The sequence below is a fragment of the Lampetra planeri genome, chromosome 3 (genome assembly GCF_965212315.1).
Source record: "Lampetra planeri chromosome 3, kcLamPlan1.2.h2, whole genome shotgun sequence".
Lineage (NCBI taxonomy): Eukaryota > Metazoa > Chordata > Hyperoartia > Petromyzontiformes > Petromyzontidae > Lampetra > Lampetra planeri.
The window spans coordinates 20,437,501-20,456,973 of NC_136109.1; the positions used below are offsets into that span (position 1 = coordinate 20,437,501).

Consider the following 19,473-nt stretch of genomic DNA (forward strand, 5'->3'; position numbering starts at 1 on the left):
CTAGTTGACAAAATCATTCTTCCCTGTTCGAGGCACAGCGGTGTGGAGGAGGGGTTTGTCCAATAGTATTAATATGACCCCAACAGTATGTACAGCGGTTTATTTATCTCGCCATCAGTTCACTCTGGCCGAGCTGTGGTTTAGTTCACTTCATATTAAGCTTCACCAACAACCTGCACTGACCAGCGTGGCGAATTGCGGTCAAATCCAGCACTCCACACGATCCACAATGGAGTGGGAAGGCCCTCATACAGGCGGTGCCAAAAGGGCTATACGTACGTGGTCTCAGGGTGTTAAAGAATAATAAAAACCCAAGGGTATGCACATTCTAAACCCCCATTTGCATAGCAATTCATAAGGTTGTTTTTATAGGTACTGTACACTGAATGTCATGTAGAGTTCACTTACGAAACCGTAATAAGGCCTGAGTGTTGCAAACTTAAAACCCTTTATAGTTTTATGCCCAGCACTTGTCAAAGTTTGTAAAATACCGATGCGCCTTCATAGAAATGGGTATTTCGGTATGCAACAATCCAGCAATGCATCGATGACTGGTTCTTACGATCATGTGTGTAACCTAATCTTGCATTTGAAAATCAGTTATTTAACGTGCATGCAAGTTCCATTTATGCTAATAGCGTGCAAAGATGCAAGAAAAATAATAATGTATAAACACAAGAACCAGACTCTTCAAACAGAATCGCTTCTCTCCATCGTGAAAATTACTCGAATTGCTGCGGTCGAGCAGGGTTAAACATGCCTAGGATGCGTCAAGTTCAATCGTGTCCTTAAGCGGAGTCGGTGAAACTGAGTCACCCAGGTAATACATTCCTGGGACTTAAGACAGAAACCAAGAGCCTGCCAAGAACAATAAAAACACACACCGTCAACGTCTTCAGCCATCTGGCCCAGTAACTGCAGTTACAGAAATGCATCCACAGGTGTTAAACAGCAATGAGTACTGTTTATTGCTTCTTATAAACTTGAAACTGTAGAATAAAGTTGTGAACACGTATTTTTATGCCACCTATGGTCCGTACCAGATGTAAAAAAAAATCCCAAATTAGGCAAATCCCCAAATCCAGCTCAAAGCGTATGGGAACTCTGGCTGTGCAAATAAAATAAACATCTACCTAACCGGCATTCTAACAAGCTAGACTTTGCTGATGAGACCCAAAAGGCCAAAAACCAGACTAGTTTTTCCTGCTTCAACAAATGCTGCTGATTAACACGAGTCTAGAAATCCAATAGACTCAAAATGTGTTCGTTTTATATGTGAAAATACGGTACGAAGGTTGCTTTATTTATTTTATTCCTGCTACTAATCATATCACTATGAGTCATTTGCAAGAGGTAAAAACTATTGAACGTGTTACTTTAAGCATCAATCAAACATCCACACCGAATAACACACGTGTAATACTGTACTTTAATTATTCTCAAGCTTAGCCTAAATTAAGTCTTTAAAACACAGCAGAGCAAATGGGCATATGTAATGGTCTTAATAGATTAAATGGCCCATGTTGTACACTAACATATCTGCTTGTACATTCAAATTGTACAAACAGGGTCAAAGTAAAATGAATTGCCTGTACATTTACACAATCACTGCATTCATACCTCAAAGCTAATGAACACAAATGGAAATTTTATTGTGGTTTTATCAATGTCAAGGTTTTTTGATGGAGATGGCATACTGATATTTTTTTTTAAAATGTGAACCGGTGTTTATAACTGATGTTGAGAAGTCACGGCTTGAGCCCGACACAGAAGTACGGTGTCCAGTTCAATAATATGGTCTTCTTGGGTTGTTCTGTAAACCACAATTACAAAAAAACGTCAATAACAAGCAAAACAAATATGACAATGTAACACTTCCTCTTACATTTAAAACGAGCAGTGTGTGGTGTTGCTCTCTGATCTCAATCCTGAACCAGTGGCTAACATTCCAAATTCCTATGACGGGCAGCAGTCAATCAAATAAAATAGCAGGTTCGTTAAACTTGGCAGAATTTTTTTTTATTTTACAATCACCAAAAGGAATATAAGGTATTTTTTTCAGCCAGACAGCTTCCTCCAAAAGTACTGAGGTTTAAAGGGTCTTAAATATTCTTCGTATGTGAGGACTGGTGGTAGGTGATGTCACATGTTGGACTCACTGGGGTGCAATAAGCATTTTCAAAATTTTGAAAGCATTCCAGGAGTTAATGTGGATTGACGGAGGTGTAATGAGTTTTCGATTTTGCGAGAAATAAACATTACGGGGGTTTAACAGTTGACTTAATGTGAATGGGGCTATGTGGAATGTTAACTTCTGCAATAAAAAGTGTATTTTGTTAAATGCATAGAAACATGTACAGGCACAAAATCACTATCAACACCTGCAGAAAAAGCACTATTTAAATAAGAATTAGTCAAACATCCCAATGCAGAACATTTCCTGTCTATTCATTCATGTAAAAGCCAATCATGACCCCTCCCCATATTCCACTGTGGCAATGCACACAGCTCGCACTCAGAAATGCTGCAGTTAAAATCTCATCCGCTCAATCCTTCACAGTCAAAAGTCAATACTGCTTTGTGCAGTCAGACGTGGTTGTCCTATGTAAATTCTAGATTCCTTCATGAGAATGTGGAATTTCGACCGCTGGCTTGGAGCTACAAAAGGAATACGAGCACCACCCAATGCTCGTTTGAGCAAAAATACACTTTTGACGTTGAGATTTTGATTCAGTTTTGATGAAGCGTGCCTATGTACCAGGGGGTTGGGCCGGAAGCGGTAGGCCAGCATCATGCGCTTGCGGAAGGCGTCGTATTCATCGTCACTCTTGCTGAGCTCGGCTGGGCGGTCGATGCCAAAGCCGGCCTTGTCGTTGGCCACCGTGCCCCTGCACACAGTGGAAGTAAAACCAAGCGAGTGCCGTGTTCAGACAAAGAACGTTTTTAAAAAGGCAATATTTTGTAGACCACAGTATAATATATTTAGCGCGAGTCAATATGCCTGGCTGAACAGTGTTAAGCTACTGCATCAAAGAAAATGTTTGTTGCTTGACATTAATTATGTGTTTATAATGCTCAATGTGAAATATTTACTCATACGACTGTCAAAAAAGGTCCCATCAATATTACTCAACCCGAGCTATTCATGCTTCTATATTTGCATTGCCTTTGTACTGTTTGCCTGTTGGCGTTCTCTAGTCTAACACCGCTTGTGAGACACTGGTAGGCCAACCAGTTTCAAAGACAATCCATATATGATCAGAGTAACAAGTTCAACATACATACAGTCCATGTTTGTACTCTTTGTTTTTTCCGGTAAAGTCACGTATATAATTCCTCGTCGCAGCCATCTCTTAGACACACTTAAGCGGTCGTGCTTTCGCTGCGTTGTCCCCACCTGAAGACGGACGCTTGTGTTGCGCCCGAAACGTCGTGATTTAATTTAGTTGTTTTCATTTTAAATTTATTTTACCTACGTGACTTTACCGAAAAAATACTAAGAGTCACGAAAACTTCTAATCTAGAAGTACATGTTTTTGTTGCATGTTTTACCACAAGCATGTGTGGTTAATGCAGATTTAATGCCTTGCAATCGGTGTGTATTTGGTGTTTGAACATCTCAACACCTGTGTTATTGCCAGAAAGGGTGAGGACTATTCTTTGTTTCATCTTCACTGTGAAAAGTACATCTCATTTGTATGTTTTAATTGGACTAACTACACATCTGGCACTGAATTCAACAATGCTGTGGTGTATTATATTACAAAAAAAAACACACACATTTTGGATTTAAAATAAAATCACCAAATAGACCAGCAGATTTATTTACATTGTCATTGCATATAATATATTATGGTTACCGTAAATGTTATATATTTGTGCTACAATATCATTATAGGACAACGTTCTCTCTTTACACCAAATGCAATTTCTGCAAACAATCACAATATGTGTGTGTCCAGTCTGAGCTTCCCACACCCTTACTTGTTGACGGGAGTTTTAATGCCCTTTCCCTCGGTGCCCAGACCATCGCCCTCTTTCCATCCCATCTTCATGAGCATCTGGAAGCCGAGGTTCTCCACCGTCAGCTTGAAATCCTTGTAGTCCGAATAATCTGGATCGCGGCCCTCCTGCACAGTGAAGAATCAGAATATTTATTGTAACTGGAGTAAGCTGATGAGCTATGAAGCTCTTTTTTTACAGATGTTCCAGCAGGGGTGGGTCAAAACGTTACACTACAAAAACACGATAGGAATGCACGCGAGAAGCACATATGCCTGTGCTCACACCCTGACAGGACATCTTACTCAGTTCTCACGAAGAAACGTTCACAGCTGGCCAGACTCGAGGGATTTCTATACAAGCCACGTGGGTGTAGTGGTGCACAGCTGTGATGTGGCACTGTGGAGCCAAGGGGTTGTTGGTGCACCATGTGAATTTGCAACATCCCCAAATTTGCTGGGCTGAGAGGGAGCCGAGATATGGCAGTAGAGAACGTGGGTTTGTGAACTTTAAGTGTTATCTGCTTGGATGGGTTGAGAGTTTTCTCCATTGTAACATTCATTTAAAAAATTGCCAAACATCCGAAAGCTGGAGCCTCCTGATGAAGTACCTTAAGATTCAGTTAGGCTTAAATGGATGGCATTAAAATAAACAATATGTTTGTAAACATTGTTGAATATCACTTCAGAAACTGTTCTGTTATATTGTGTAAATATTGATCATTCTGATTTCTTCAAACACGGCAAAGTAGCTTGAATATGTAACGGTGAACCAACTTTATAAGGGAAAGCAACTTAATGTTAGTAAACAAATTCTGTAGTCGTTATGCAATATATTAAATACTGTAGGGAGAAATGTTATATCGATGTCTGTTTACCTTTAAGGCTTTAAACGTCTCCATGAATTTGTCCAACTCGTCCGGGGGCAGGAAGTCTCCAATGAAATGCTTCCCACGGTTCATGTCGGTCAGCTTCTCAGCCCACTCTGTGGGTGAGAGCGCAGTGATTTATGCAAGCGATTCAGAGCCAGAGCCCAACACATAAAGCAGATGCACAATCGATCAAGCCTGGTGCTGTTGCTGTTGGTGACCAGTGTTAGTGGGGTATGGTCAAGTAAGACCCACATGGTGTGGGCACGGCCTCATCCAGCAGTAAACTGACAAAGGGCCGTTACATGCACATGCTGTGTTCTTGTGCATTCAGGCCAAGGCAAATCCAATGCCAGTATGAGGAGCGAGGTGACTGGAATCAACTGAAGTTTTTTTAAAAATAACACTAGAAAAATCGCAGTGGATGGATATTGGTGAAACAAGGAAAGTTTACACAGTGATGAGTTTCATATGAAATGAGCACAAGCTTACGCTTTAAAAGGGGGGGGGGGGGTGGGCGAACGTATCACGTTAGGAAATGCAATAACACAGATTAGTGCTCACTGCACTCTATTCTACATGGGGTGCGTCAAACATGTGGTCAACAGATCACAATGCTCACAAACTTGACTCATGGGAAGTTTTGTACAACCCTTGGATATATGCCAACTACTGTGGGTATATGACCCCGTAGTGTGGCCCACACGGGTATATGACATAAGCAGCTTGCAGACTTCCAGCATCGTTGCTGAACGCATCATGCAGGGACTGATCTGGCTTGAGTGGCTCTCACGCCAAAATAATCTTATAAGTGTCTTAGTCTGGCACTCTGTGCATTGTCACAGCATTTATGGTCGATGTTAGTGTAGATTAAATTTCGATTTAAAGCTTTCGTGACTGCAGGGATTCATCTTCTTGGTTCTTTCGGTAAAGTATAGTGGCAGTGTTTGGCATTTGTGTGCTTGGTGCAGTGTGCAGAGTGATGTATGGTGTCGTAATTGTATAGTAGATGTGCAGCAGTGTGATGCACGTTGGGGTGGGTAGAGTGATACATGGTGTTATATTAAAATGGATAAGACAGTAACTGCAGCAGCAACTGTGGCAGCAGCAGTAACTGCAGCAACTGCATCAGCAGCAGCATCTGCAGCAGCAGCAATTGCAGCAGTAAGTGCAGCTCCCTTTGATGCTGTTAATCCTGCATAATGCACATGCATATGTAGTACTAATCACATTCCTGCATTTCCCATAAATATGCTAAATTCCACTTGATATGCAAATTCCTTTGTCTAGGCGCCCAGCTTATATATATGCTCCAAGCTCGTGTGCTGTTTCATTCAGACTCTGTCGCCTCGACGGACCTGGTTTTCACCTGAAGACGGCTGCTTGCGTTGTGGCCGAAACGTCGTGATAATTATTTTATTGTTTTATTTTTATTATTTTATTAGTGTAGATTGTATACAAGTGAATGATTCGCCCCCTTGCATGGCTGGAGGGGGTCACCTGATACCATTACATGAGCATATGAATTGAAAATAATTGATTACACACTTGATTTGATCCATGTATCATGAGGACATGAATACCTTTTAATCCCTGTATCAATACATCGTTGCACATGTATTGCCCTTATTGTTAATCCAGTTCAGGATGAGGGCCTCCCCACTCTACGTGGGTATTTGGCCTTAATTGACCAAACATAACCACGCCCGTCAGTGGAGGTTCGTAAAGGCGGGGCATATAGACGTAGAGTACAAAGCATTTTTCTGCACAGCAATCTGCAGCCCACAAAAACTATAACACCTTTTTCACGGTGGTTGCCCATCCAAGCATTATCCAGGCTAAAATCCTGCTTCTATTCTGAGATCTGATGAAATAGTGTGCATTGCAGATGCTGTGGTTAGAGGCCAATACATCGTCATAACTCTTTGTTATGGAGGCGTTATCAACACAAAACAGCGCACGCAGGAATGTGAACCTGCAGCAAAGTGAGTATGTGCGAGGTGAACAGAGCGGGACCTCGAGTCTTCTCCATCTCCATCTTTCGGAGGCGGTGCTCCCAGGTGCCGGCCTCGTCATCGATCTCCTCGTCGCTGTCGTACTCGTGCTGATTCTTCTTGAGCGCGGCTGCCCACATCGTCTCGATCTCCGCCATCGCGCGCTTGTGCGCGATGATCATGTCGTACATCTGCTGCATCTGCTCGCCAGGAAAAACACACGCACACGGGCACCGGGTCAGAAGCGCAGACTTTGTTCTCTAATAGGTGGTAAAGGATAAAGTTGCAGCCCCGCAATTGCTTGCGCGTGCCAGTGCTGATGAAATAGCCTCCCTCCTCTCGAGAACTCCCCTCGAGGGTAATTTACCAACTCCTTCGCGCTGGCCACACATCTTGGAAGAGGTGGGAGGACCCACCACAAGCCACCTGAAAGCCCCTTTCCCCCCCACGCAGTGTCAATATGGCAATTGTTTGACCATATTTGACCACGTCAGTCAGTGTGGGTTAGTTAAGGGGGGCGGCAACCAGGACAATTTGAGATACCACTTGCCACCGATGTTCGCTGTGGCCAGAAATCAAACTCGGGTCGCCGGCTTCGGAGTGCTAATTAACCACTGCTCTGTTCCACCTAACTTTGTTCTGTATGTCTCTGATTTTTTTCAATATACAGACTACTTGTAACTATTCTGTGCAGCATTGTAGATGCTAAGGGATTTTTTTTATCGGCCCCTGGATATTCTCTACAGCAGCAGGCAATGTCACTATTACCATGCTCTGCAGTGTATGTAATAGGGTTATTAATAACTTGTTTTCATTATTCATGTCCTCTTATCTATAAATATCCCTGAATTAATTACCATGGATAAGAGGAGATTTACTACGCAAGTGAAACCAGCATTTCATGTGCCCCCTTGTGGCAATAAAGACCACACACACACCAACTTAGTTTTCAACTACAATTTATTTTTACTGGAGGGCATGACTGTTCATCATTTAGTCATTATCGAGGAACATCTACCACAGCGCACAATTAATTTCATATTGTTTTCCACAATTAAAGTACTTGCCAAAATGGGTATCTTTTCCTGTTATTCACGAGACCCTCTGCAATCAGTGTAACTATTTGAAACTTCCAAATTTATTATGCACTCTTAATGATTTCGACTTACATGTTTGAAGGTCATTTATAGACTAAGATATATTTAAGAACTCCTTTACAAACCTCCTGTTGTTCTTTCAGCTGTTTCTTCTGATCATCAGACAGCTCAGTGACTCCGACCAGTCCTGCCGGCTTCCCTTTCGCATAACCGAGGTCCTTTAGGTCCAAACCTGCAACATCGATGAGCACCAAGCAACAACAGCATGACAATGTAACAACTGTCGGTCCATCCAGAGAAAGCGTCGTGAAATTCAGCGTAGAAAATTCAGAATAACATTCGGAACAACTTGTAACACCGCGCAAGCCACTTTAAATCAGAAACATGCAAGTTCTGGGGTTGCAGGAGGTTCAGGTCACATACCTGCGCCTTCACTATCGTCCTCTGTGAAGTGGCGAATCGCTGCCCTTTCATCAGTCTCCGACTTCATCTCCTCTGGGCCCCATCGGCTCTTCTTCCTCCTCTTGAGCCCTTCCTGTGGCTGACTCCTTGAGTCCTGGTTTGCTGTTTTTGTGCGATTGTTTTTAAAATTCAAGTTTCACAAGTTTAACCTCTTTCACTTTATTCTACAGTTTCTCACAATAGAGTCACATCAGATGGCAAGGTTATCTATTCTGAACCATCCCTACTGGAAGTGCCATCTTCACCTGGAAATAATCCCGCAAGATGACAAGAACAACAACTTCTGAAATGTGTAGGATTTCCAAATCTGAGGCACAACTAACTGGGAAACCTCATGGAAAGAAAAATATCTCGCAGTAATAGAAAATGGGAGAAATACACGTACATGCGTGTATTGAGTCGTGTATTATTAGGCAACTGAGAAGAACTGGGCATGTTAATGTACTGTGAAGCCTTACAGATTTCCAAGGATAGCTACCTCAAGAGGATAACCCTGGGATCATAAAGTATAGCCCTAGATGTATCCATAAGAGCCCCCCCCCCCCCCCACTTACCCAGCCACCAGATACAATTCCACTAATTACTATTCATTTAGCAATATTAGGCCATGTGACATTTATTATTAAGATCCTCATAGTTCAGATAATTCAAATTTAATCATGATCATGATTTACATGGTTTCCTTTTTGATGTAACCATTGTTGAAAATGTTGAGACTTATATTTTCAGCCCAGGAATCAAACCTAGGATCTTCATGGTGGCATGCACAATAGTCCTCTGAGACATTGTCACCTTACAGATTTAACTTTTACCTAAAGCTGGAATATCAAAATGCTTTAAGGACACCCAATCGTGCAATTCAATATGCTAGGTTAGAAATATAACACACAGGAGTTGAACAATGCTTGATGCAACACGTACTATACCTGGGTCAAACCCTGCCGCGGTGAAGGCTGGGATGAGTTGCTTTGCTTCATTTGCCATGGCTCGTGTGTATTCCTTCACTTTATGCTTGAAGTATTTGTAGGCTCCGCTATTCTGATCATAAAGGAACCTGTATGGGTAATTTCGTGAAAAATAAATACTATCTCGACACCTGTTCATCGTTCATGCTCTCAATATTTATAGAAATTCATCGTCAATTGTTTAAAACAAATTGTATTGTGGATCCTCCTCTGAACTCCTGTCCCAGTACTGCAAGTAGTTGGAAAGGCTACCTCTGGTGTAGCCTGATGAGTTGACAATCCAAAGGCATTTAATAGATGTACTGCATTTACATACAAACCAAAAATATCTGTTCATAAAGGTAAAAATTGACAACCCGCTGGTCTAAATATAGTTTTGTAGAATTTGTAATATAAATAATTATGTGAAAACACTACGATTCGATTTTATACTACAATTCAATCAATTGTTATGATTCTTGGGTCACTTATTGATTTGATAAAAAAAAATTGTGTTATTTGTACCGTCTCATATAGTTTGTCTTGCTATATTAGCCCAACCCTATTTGCATTCTGATATATCAAAATAACTTCTTATATGAATTTTTCAATAATATTAATTTTATTATAAGTATAATAAACTATTTTAATCAATGAAATGTTGCATGGAAAGAGTAGTCCTTCTGGGTTAGGCCACAAAAACCTACATGTAAAAAATCTGCACATCTGAAACACTTCTCTTTTTAGGGGGTACATTTTCACAAGCCATTCCGCACCCCGATTAGCATGGCTGGCTACGTACGGTGCAAAAGAAGTTCAACATATATACATATTACGTAATGTGTTGTCAATGAGTTTGAAGAATGAGGGCGAACGGGCTCACCAGAAAGCAGGATTGTCGCGGTTGCCCTCGGCAGCAATCTGCTCCATCTCGGGGCCCCCCTCGGCCACAAAACGAGCCAGCTTCTCAGCCACGTCCCGTGTCTCGCTTTCCTCTGGGGGGCAAACTTTAAGCGGCCTGTCAGTACGCGTCGGTCAGCGGACGCCACTGCCCGACACGTGTCTGTGGTGCTGCTGGGAAAATCACCAGGTTTGTCAGCGTCGCAGCCGCCGCCGCCGCCGCCACCTTCGTCGTTGTTGTTGTCATCCTCATCGTCCGGCTGCTGGAAGGCGCTGGGCCTGGTGGATAGCGCTGGCTTGGTGCTCGGCGGAGTGCTGCGCTTCATCTGCTTCAGCATGCTGCCGATTGAGCTCGCGGCCACCGCCGTCCTCTTGCCGATTACCACGGGGCTTTTGCCGCTGCTGCAAAGGAATCAAGAGGTACCACGTCGTGGGCTTTCGCGGCTGTGCTTGTGTAGCTCGCCGATGCGTTTTTGTCACGTGTCGTTGGGTAGGACGTCCGTCGTTTCGGTCCACGTGCTGGGAGCTTCTTCAGGAACTGAATTCAGGAAGTTCTTAGCACGTGGAGCAAAATATCTGACATCATGAATTCAGTTCTTCAGGAACTGAATTCTTCAGGAACTGAATTCAGCTCCTGAAGATCCAAAGATGTGGAACAAAACGTCAAAATATCGTGTTGAACAAACTTGGGGCATAACCCAAATAGACAATTGCAGAAAACCAGAAGGTGGAATGCATGACCATGTTTCAACAATGAGTGGCACTGGAACACTTGAGTCTGGTAGCTTGTGTTTATATGTGTATCCAGCTGACCACCTTGGGAACTATAGCATCTTCAAATTGGTAAATTTGTAGTTTATGAAATAGGTATTGGATTCCATGAAATAGGATGAAATGCAAGTGTTTTAAACAACTGCAAATTATATCGTTCTGTAATGATAATTAGAATGACATGCACGGGTCAACAGTTGTGATTGTAATATATAAAGCCATTCTTGCAAAATAAGAGGGTGTTTTTTAGTGATGTTTGTGTGGGATTATCCTCTACATGCTTGTGACTAGCAGTACGATTTAGCACTGCAGTGAATAATGGTTACTCAACACATTAACTACAGTTCAAGCTCAGCAACATTTGAAACAGTTAGGAAATGCTTCATTCGGTCCACAGTATATTGGGACAAAGACTTTAGACCAGAAGGTACAAGAAAAAGCTCATAATTTGAATTATGAGTACCTACTATACAGCAGAAATGTTAAAGTTGTGGTCCAGTCTTACCTAATAAGGCTCTGGATGTGTTCATTGGATGATGCAGTCACGCTTGTGATGTTACTGACAGTAGCAGCATGACTGCTCGCTGTACAAACACACACATTCGCACTTAAAACTCATCTTACGAAGTTAGTCATCTGAAGTGTGCAGCACCTACACTGGAATCGTTTGCGAATCAATTTGTGGACTTAAACCATTAAAGTTAATTTTAAAAAAAATTAGATATTAACGTTCGTTACTCACCACAAGAACAAAATACTACTAACAAAAAATTTTCTATAAAGATTCACCAGCCACACAAAAATGCTATTACTGTAAAACGCTACGCACGTGTCTTCTTCTGTTGCTGCATGCTCATGAACTGCTGAAGAAAACTTCCATCATTGGCAAATTTGTTGGGAACGCTGGCGGCAGGCTTTGGGCTACAGGGAAGCACAAACACACAACCAATAAATTACAGCACAAAGCTAAAATACTTCAATGTCCATGCATTGGGGGTGGGAAATTGTGGAGATAAACAATATTTATTTAAAACCACGCGAAAGCCCCTTGACACTGGATTGCTGTTTTCGAGGGAGAACTGGGGGACATGAGAGTTTGTCTTTCCTTGTCGTAGTATTTTTTTCAATAAGGGGCCAACTGCTAAATAAGAGGACACCTGCTCCCCACCCCAGTCACGGTCATTCAAGGCTGTGCAATATTGTGCGTGCTATACATTGCATCATTATGCCAACATTATGCTAAAATTGGTTAAAGATCTTTACTTTTGCCACAAATATCAAAGTTAAACAACAGTTTGGGTCTCGTGCGCTAACAACAATGTAGCTCTGCTGCTTCATTGCCGAAACAAATTTGCACCGTTTTTCACGCCATTTGAAGGTAATTAGAACACAATTTGTCGCTTGTTAGATGCATGCATGAAAATATTGTATCCGTGCATTTTTGTATTGGTCCTGAGACAGTGGTTAATATTTATTACTATGGCGGGGCCAGTCACGCCATACGACAGCCAATGTCAACTTCACCGACAAGTGGCACTCGCTTTACCTATCCATGCCATTTGGATGACGAACACAATGGACCCTCGACCACATTTGAACTCGCAACCTTATAACCCATTCAAGTGGGCACAGCCCCATCAGCCTCGCTGAATAACACCGAAGCTCGTGCCTGCTTTGTGGTCACATACTTGGGTGTGAGCGAGCAGGGCTTTGCCTGCTGCTGGGTTTTCTGTGCCGCCATCTTCGCCTCAATCTCCTTCTTCTTCTGCTCGATGAGCAGCTCCTGCTGCGTCATGTTCATGAACTTGCTCTGCCGACCGAAGCCAGGGTTCTGCTGATTCTTCCCCCATCCCGACATCTCTGCCCTGCTGGAGGACACAAAATAGTTGATTATTGGGAACCAGGCGAGTAATTCTAGATTTGAAGCTTTCGTGACTGCAAGGATTCATATTCTTAGGTTTTTTCGGTAAAGTCACGTAGGTAAAACATTAAAATTAATAAAAGTAAAATAAAAATCACGACGTTTCGGAGGCAACACAAGCTTCAGTCTTCAGGTGGAACCGTCACAGCCATACAGCTGTCGTGGCTGTGACGGTTCCACCTGAAGACGGAAGCTTGTGTTGCCTCCGAAACGTCGTGATTTTTATTTTATTTTACTTTTATTAATTTTAATGTTTTACCTACGTGACTTTACCGAAAAAACCTAAGAATATGAACCAGGCGAGTGTTCATTGATAATTAATGCTCAAGGCTCAGAGGGAGCCCACGGGAGCATACATTATTCTCATGGTTTTGATGGTGGGTGCTCTGTAAGCGAAAGAAACTAAGGCACCCCGAACAGCTCCCTCTGTCAATACTTTAGTTTAATAAATATGGTCACTCGCACACACCTACCAGGTTATAAGACACGTCTCCAACATACACTTTAAAAATAGAGGAGAAAGAGGCGCGTCTTATAATCAGAAAATGGTAATCTAAAAAACTGAAGTAAAATAAACTGGCTTTAGTCCAACAATCAGATCGATATTATCGAGAAGTATTTGTTCAAGCAAGAAAACTCTGGACCGGCTTCAATCTGCTGGGTTCTCATCAGCAAAGTCATGTAGTTAAACAAATGCTGCTGGATAAGCAAATGTCGTTTCGCGAGCACTCCATTGAAATTATTCAGCCCCTGTTCAACGCAACAAAGCAATAAGGTCCAAACTTTGGTTGCTTAAACTAATACTGCTTGCTACGAGACAGACTAAACGACGACAGAAAACGCAATATGCATAGACCTATCATGGAGTTAAGTATATGGGCATTCAATCCTCTCTTACAGTCTACGGGCATTATTTTTTATACTATAATCTATCGTCATACTCACTGGCGGAGCCAGTGGGGGGTGGGGTGGCACGTGCCCCCCCCCCCCCCCAAGGATCCGATCGAAATCCCTCATTTCGATCGGATCATTGGGGTTTATTAGTAATAAATCGGCATTTTGCGTCCCCCATTGCCACTGTGTAGCATATTATGTGCCAGGGACTCTATGAGATGATATGACAATAGTCTGAGTTCATAATTGGCAATAAGTAATGGCAAAGCAGTTGTAAGTGATTCACAGAATTGTGCGCAGTTGCATCTACAGTCCACGACTTCTCTGAAGGCATCAACACCTTCAGCGAGCGCGATGCCGATCACACAACGCGGTTCGAATTCGACCCTCGATCGATGGCTGCAACCATCGCCGCACACGCGTCGAATAAAAAGCAAGGGACGAGTCCTTACTTACTAACAACTCCTCTATCATGTTTCATTGCTGGAGGGGTTTCCCCCCTACCTGAAAATCCTGGCTCTCCCATTGACCAAACTGTTCCAACATAGTCTATGGGAATTCAGTTATCTCTGCACTGTAGCCCATGAGCATTGTTCTCCGATTAGCGCATTTGACGACGCGCTGTACGAAAGAAGTTCAACAAAGATCTGAAGTTCCCGTGACTGCAATGATACCGAAATAACCAAACAGTAAGTTCAACATCGTCTATGGGGAATGCAATGCTGCACTCGAGTCCATTGGGTACCTATCGATCGGTTCTAGTCTATGGGCATTCCGTCTGCGAACCTCCGTTTTAGCCCGTCCCGCTTGCAAACGCTGGTCGATGGGATAATAATTCACGCACACGTAGATGTGTGGCGACAGGACGAGCTTCTTGTGCCGATTATTTGCTCAAACCGCGAGAGACGCCGAGGTGAGGCCTTGCAGAAAGGGCTCCGCTAGTCCCACACGCCGAACACACGGGGTGAACCGCCTCGCCTCTCGCGTCCTCTCCCTCTCGGGGCGGCTCGTGCGTCTCTCCGCTCTGCTGGATAAACTGAGATGGTTAGAGAGCGGTGTGTGTCTTTTAATTGTTCTTGTTGGTGTTGTAAAAGTAACGGAGCGAAGCCCTCACCGCATTCAGTCACTGGGGAAGCCTCGCACGGTCGGGATCGGTGTTTTTTTCACTATTTTTAGCTTCTTCCGGAAGACACTTCTGGAAGATGCTTCCGGAAGATTCTTCCGGAAGACTCTTACTGAAGATTCTTCTGGAAGATTCTTCCGGAAGATTCTTCTGGAAGGGGAAGTACAATCTCGGCGTCTTCTGGAAGAGATGGTCTGCGTTGCTCCAAGTTTTTATATATTTTTCCATGATCGAGGTTTTTTGGGTTACATCTCGTAAATATATAATGTGTTGTTAAACCCGCCACCACCCGACACAGCCAACTAGTAAGGGTTGTCACGTAAACAGAACGTGGCCAATTCGTTACTAGTACAGCACACCGGTGTAGTGTAGTGTATAGTGTAGTGTATAGTAGTGTAGTGTATTGTGTATAGTAGTGTATAGTAGTGTATAGTGTTGGAGAACATTTACAATCTGAGTACGACGTTTCGCCAGTAATTACAATTAGCTTCATCAGGCGACAGCCAGATTTGTGGAGAAGTCCACCTGTTGCTGTCCTTGTATAGAGGCGTAGATGTGATGACCACACTTCTGCGCTCTTGTACCAAATATGAATTTCTGTATTTTATATACCGTGCCAAATCTAACTCGGATTTTTCGTTTTTCGAAACATCTGGCTAGTGTATCAGTTACTCCCGCAATGTGCGGTATTTTTTGATAGTTTTAATTATTGACTTAAAACTATCGTGCAGTACGCGCGGAGGCAGGCGGGGTTGGAGGCAAAGATCTACCAAAGTAATAATTAGGAAAATAAGTAAACAAAATAAATAATTAGAAAATTGGAGTGAAAGATGAAAGTAAGAAGGGCAAGGGATAGTGAAGAGGGACGTGGGTAAGGTACGAGGTGTGGCAACAGTCGATACACAGTGGGAGCGACACGGGACTGCAGCCAGCTGCTGCAGCGATGTCACCATCCTTATGAAGATTCGTCCAGGATTAACTGCACTTGTGACAAATGCTACGTTGGGAAAACAGGACGAATGATCAGCACAAAACTAAAATAACATTAAAGAAACATTAAATACAACTTGATTTGAAGCTTTCGTGACTGCGGGAATTATTCTTCCACCCTGAAGCGACGGAGGGAAAGAAGATTGAACCTCTCATTCGATCTTCTTTCGCTTCGGGTGGATTAATTGACATGCTAATTTCTCTGCTCCAGTAGCTGCCCCAGCAGACCAACCTCTCTCTCTGCCCAACTCCCCCCCCTAACTCTATTAAAGGTCCCGACACAGGCATTGGATCTCTGCGTGTCTATGTTGTGTCTCTCTCTCTGTGTGTCTCTGTGTTGTCTCTCTCTGTGTATATGTTGTGTGTGTCTCTCTGCTTGTGTGTCTGTGTGTCTCTCTGTGTTGTCTCTGTGTTGTCTCTCTATGTGTGTCTATGTTGTGTGTCTCTCTGTGTGTCTGTGTGTTGTCTCTCTCTGCTTGTGTGTCTGTCTGTGTGTCTCTGTGTGTCTCTCTGTGTGTTTCTGTGTTGTCTCTGTGTTGTCTCTGCTTGTGTGTCTGTCTGTGTGTCTCTGTGTGTCTCTCTGTGTGTCTCTGTGTTGTCTCTCTTTGCTTGTGTGTCTATCTGTGTGTCTCCGTGTCTGTGTTTTGTCTCTCTCTCAAATGTAGTTCTACCTGATGACGGTTGCTTGTGTTGCAATCGAAACGTCGTACTCTTTTATTTAATTTATTTTCTTTCTACGTGACTTTACCGAAAGAACCAAAGAGTAAACATTAAATACTCCTAAATACAACTGTCAGCAGTAGCAGAACACACACAAGTACACTCAATTGATTTTGATAATGTTGAAGTTCTGTGCAAAACTAGCTACTACTGGCAAAGACTAATGAGAGAATCTATCGAAATTGAAAGAAATAAAAAATATTTTAACCGTTCGGATAGCTACCGACTTAGTGGTGCGTGGAAGCGAATAATCAAATAATACATTGTTTAAATGCATGCCTATATAGGCCACCATACTTCAATAGGGATTACCGTTAGTACGGCTATTTTCATACACACATTGGACAGGAAGGACAAGATCAATGAGCTCGCATATTGCGCATGCATAATGTACGTTCACACATGAATCCCCCATCTACGCCTCCATATAAAAAACGAAACAGGTGGACTTCTCCACAAATCTGGCTGTCGCCTGATGAAGCTAGTTTTAATTACTGGCGAATCGTCGTACTCAGATTGTAAATGTTGTGGCTTGGCTCTCCAACACACCGGTGTGCTGTACTAGTGACGAATTGGCCACGTTCTGTTTACGTGACAACCCTTACTAGTTGGCTGTGCCGGGTGGTGGCGGGTTTAACAACACATTTATATATTTACGCGATCTAACCCAAAAAACGTTTTATTATGGATGGTATTTTTCGCGAAAGCCGAAGTGTTATTTCTTTTGTTTGTTTAACCAGCAGAATATAGTCTCCTTGTGCGAATTTGGGTTATAGACAATTGAGTTTAGAATTAACATCATTATCACCATCATCATTTCCAAGAGTGACCAACAAAAATACGACACAAACGCAACACGAATCAAAAGTAAGTGCAAGCAATGAAGCCAAGATAAATCAGTGCAAATAACTCGTGGCACATGAGAACTCAAAAACATTCCACAAATATAAATTTCGCAATATTAATAATGAAACACATGTAGGGTGACATTGACAAATATGTGCTGTCTGTCAAATGCGATGGCAAGTAAAGTTATCAGCCAATCGCCGGCTTAGCAAGGCAACGCATAAAATCACCGTGTATGGTATTGTTTGTTGCGTTGAATAGGGCCCCATCATTTCAACGGAGTTGCCCTTGCCAACAACATTTGGCAAACGAGCAGCATTAGTTTCACAAGCCCTGCCGATGAGACCGAGCGTTTGCTTGCTTAAAAAACAATTGTGCTTGATAATTATATTGGACTGGAAAGGCAACCGGCTGATGGGACTCAAACATGCTTTATGTATATACGTGGAGAAAAAGCTTATATCTGTTGGGGAATTGGTAGTCTCTTCAGGAATGTCAACCTAATGGCTTGTGGAAGAAGGGTTATGTAACTACAGTACTGCCATTTCTGCTGGAAAGTACAATCGACCTCGATGGTTTCCAGAGAAGGCAGATGATGACCTAGTTTCATGCGAACTATGAAGTCGGGCCATTGACCGAAACGTTACCTATGATATATTTATATTTTTAAGGCCACAGTGTTATTCACGAATGTGTTCAGTTTTTTTGTTTTGTTTAATGCGCATCTTTATAAGTGGAAAAGAAGTGACAGAACGCCGCATTCACCTCAGTGGGAGCCACAAGGTGGCAGCATTGGTGCGGTGTGAAGTTTGTTTAGAAGCAATTTTACATTTCATTCAGCATCGGGCAATATCACTCCCCCCCCATATTATTTTTTAGTCATCTAGCTGGCTCGCAAATCGCAGCCCTTCAGCTAAACCGAGGGCTTTCTTCTTATTAGTATAATGTATGCTGCTTCATTTCACTGTATGGCCCATTTCAAGTCGTCAAGCAGCAGTTTTAAGTGTTGTTTCTTTGCCTCTTTTCCGACATCCTTCCAGAACTTCCTTCCATCTCTGAGAATGTGCACAGTCGCCATGTTTTGCTTTCTTAAGGATTATTTTTTTAAATGAAAATGCTGTCCTTTTGAACTTTCCCTAGAATGTCCTAATTACTCTTTCTCTCTATTCAACGGAGTGTCTCCATTGGATGCCACAACTCATATCTCAAGACTTTTCCAGGTCTTCTCATGGCTTTCTCATGGCTTTCTTTCTCCCAAGTTTCTGTCGCAAACAAAACTGTTGTTGTCCTTTCCCCCGGCACCTCCGATTAGCACGGTTGGCTACGTATGGTGCGAAAGAAGTTCAACATACATACTTCAACTGCGCACCATCATCAACATTATTAACATCACTTCACCGCCACCATTATCAGCCATGATCGACCCACTGCTGGATGAAGGCATCTCCAAGCCATCGTCATCTCTCACGGTCCTGCGATGTAGCAGCCAACTGTGCTAAGCGAAGGTGCGGGGAAAGGACAACAAACTAAACACAAAAAGCAGTTTTAAACAAATTAGTTTTCGCCTGTACATGAGCTGATTTCATTGGTCCATCTCTGCAATGGACACCCTCTCGAAGTTGCTCTCTCCTTTGACTGTTACTCTGTCATTAGCCTTGACCACCAGCAATCACACCTCCTCGTCACGTGTCCTGCCTAAGCCCACTTTCATGAACTCTCGAACATTCTTTCCTGCATTGTGCTAAAACACAGGCATGGAGAGAAAAAAAATGGTGTATGAGCAATGATGATGACTGTATTTCAACTGATTCATGATAATTACGCACGGGGTTAATTTCTGTAAACAAACTTGCCCCGTCCCCATTGGACTTGTTTTTGATGACTCATTCCCTTTGTATATATTAAATGGGCAGTTGCGTTATTCAAAGCTTTAATGCAAAA

General features: G+C 42.6%; 1 protein-coding gene across 8 annotated transcripts; it reads right to left on the reverse strand.

Annotated features, from left to right (window-relative positions):
* Window positions 1-944: 944 nt before the first annotated feature.
* LOC144740646 (SURP and G-patch domain-containing protein 1-like) lies at window positions 945-15,068 on the reverse strand. Of its 8 annotated transcripts, none has more exons than XR_013589708.1 (15): window positions 14,968-15,068; window positions 12,727-12,906; window positions 11,868-11,959; window positions 11,544-11,622; window positions 10,455-10,669; window positions 10,251-10,374; window positions 9,350-9,477; window positions 8,385-8,525; window positions 8,087-8,193; window positions 6,887-7,064; window positions 4,880-4,986; window positions 3,985-4,130; window positions 2,759-2,888; window positions 1,683-1,813; window positions 945-1,640 (listed from the first exon to the last, which is right to left on the reverse strand). XR_013589708.1 is itself a non-coding variant. In XM_078623467.1 (15 exons), the coding sequence occupies exons 3-15, from the start codon at window positions 12,894-12,896 to the stop codon at window positions 1,787-1,789; spliced, it is 1,644 nt and encodes a 547-aa protein (XP_078479593.1). In that variant the 5' UTR covers window positions 12,897-12,903; window positions 14,698-14,877; window positions 14,968-14,995; the 3' UTR covers window positions 945-1,786. The 8 variants fall into 8 exon arrangements, 7 of the variants coding, with proteins under 7 accessions (XP_078479593.1, XP_078479571.1, XP_078479583.1 ...); XM_078623467.1 differs by adding an exon at window positions 14,698-14,877 and having other exon boundaries at window positions 945-1,813; window positions 12,727-12,903; window positions 14,968-14,995; XM_078623445.1 differs by having other exon boundaries at window positions 945-1,813.
* Window positions 15,069-19,473: the final 4,405 nt, after the last annotated feature.

Bases quoted from the DNA above. Each gene is read 5' to 3' on its own strand.
- LOC144740646 (XM_078623445.1), bottom strand. The intron at 9,478-10,250 runs GTGAGCCCGTTC...TTACCCATACAG, and splicing joins CGCGACAATCCTGCTTTCTG to GTTCCTTTATGATCAGAATA. The intron at 2,889-3,984 runs GTAAGGGTGTGG...CACTGTGTGCAG, and splicing joins ATTAAAACTCCCGTCAACAA to GGGCACGGTGGCCAACGACA.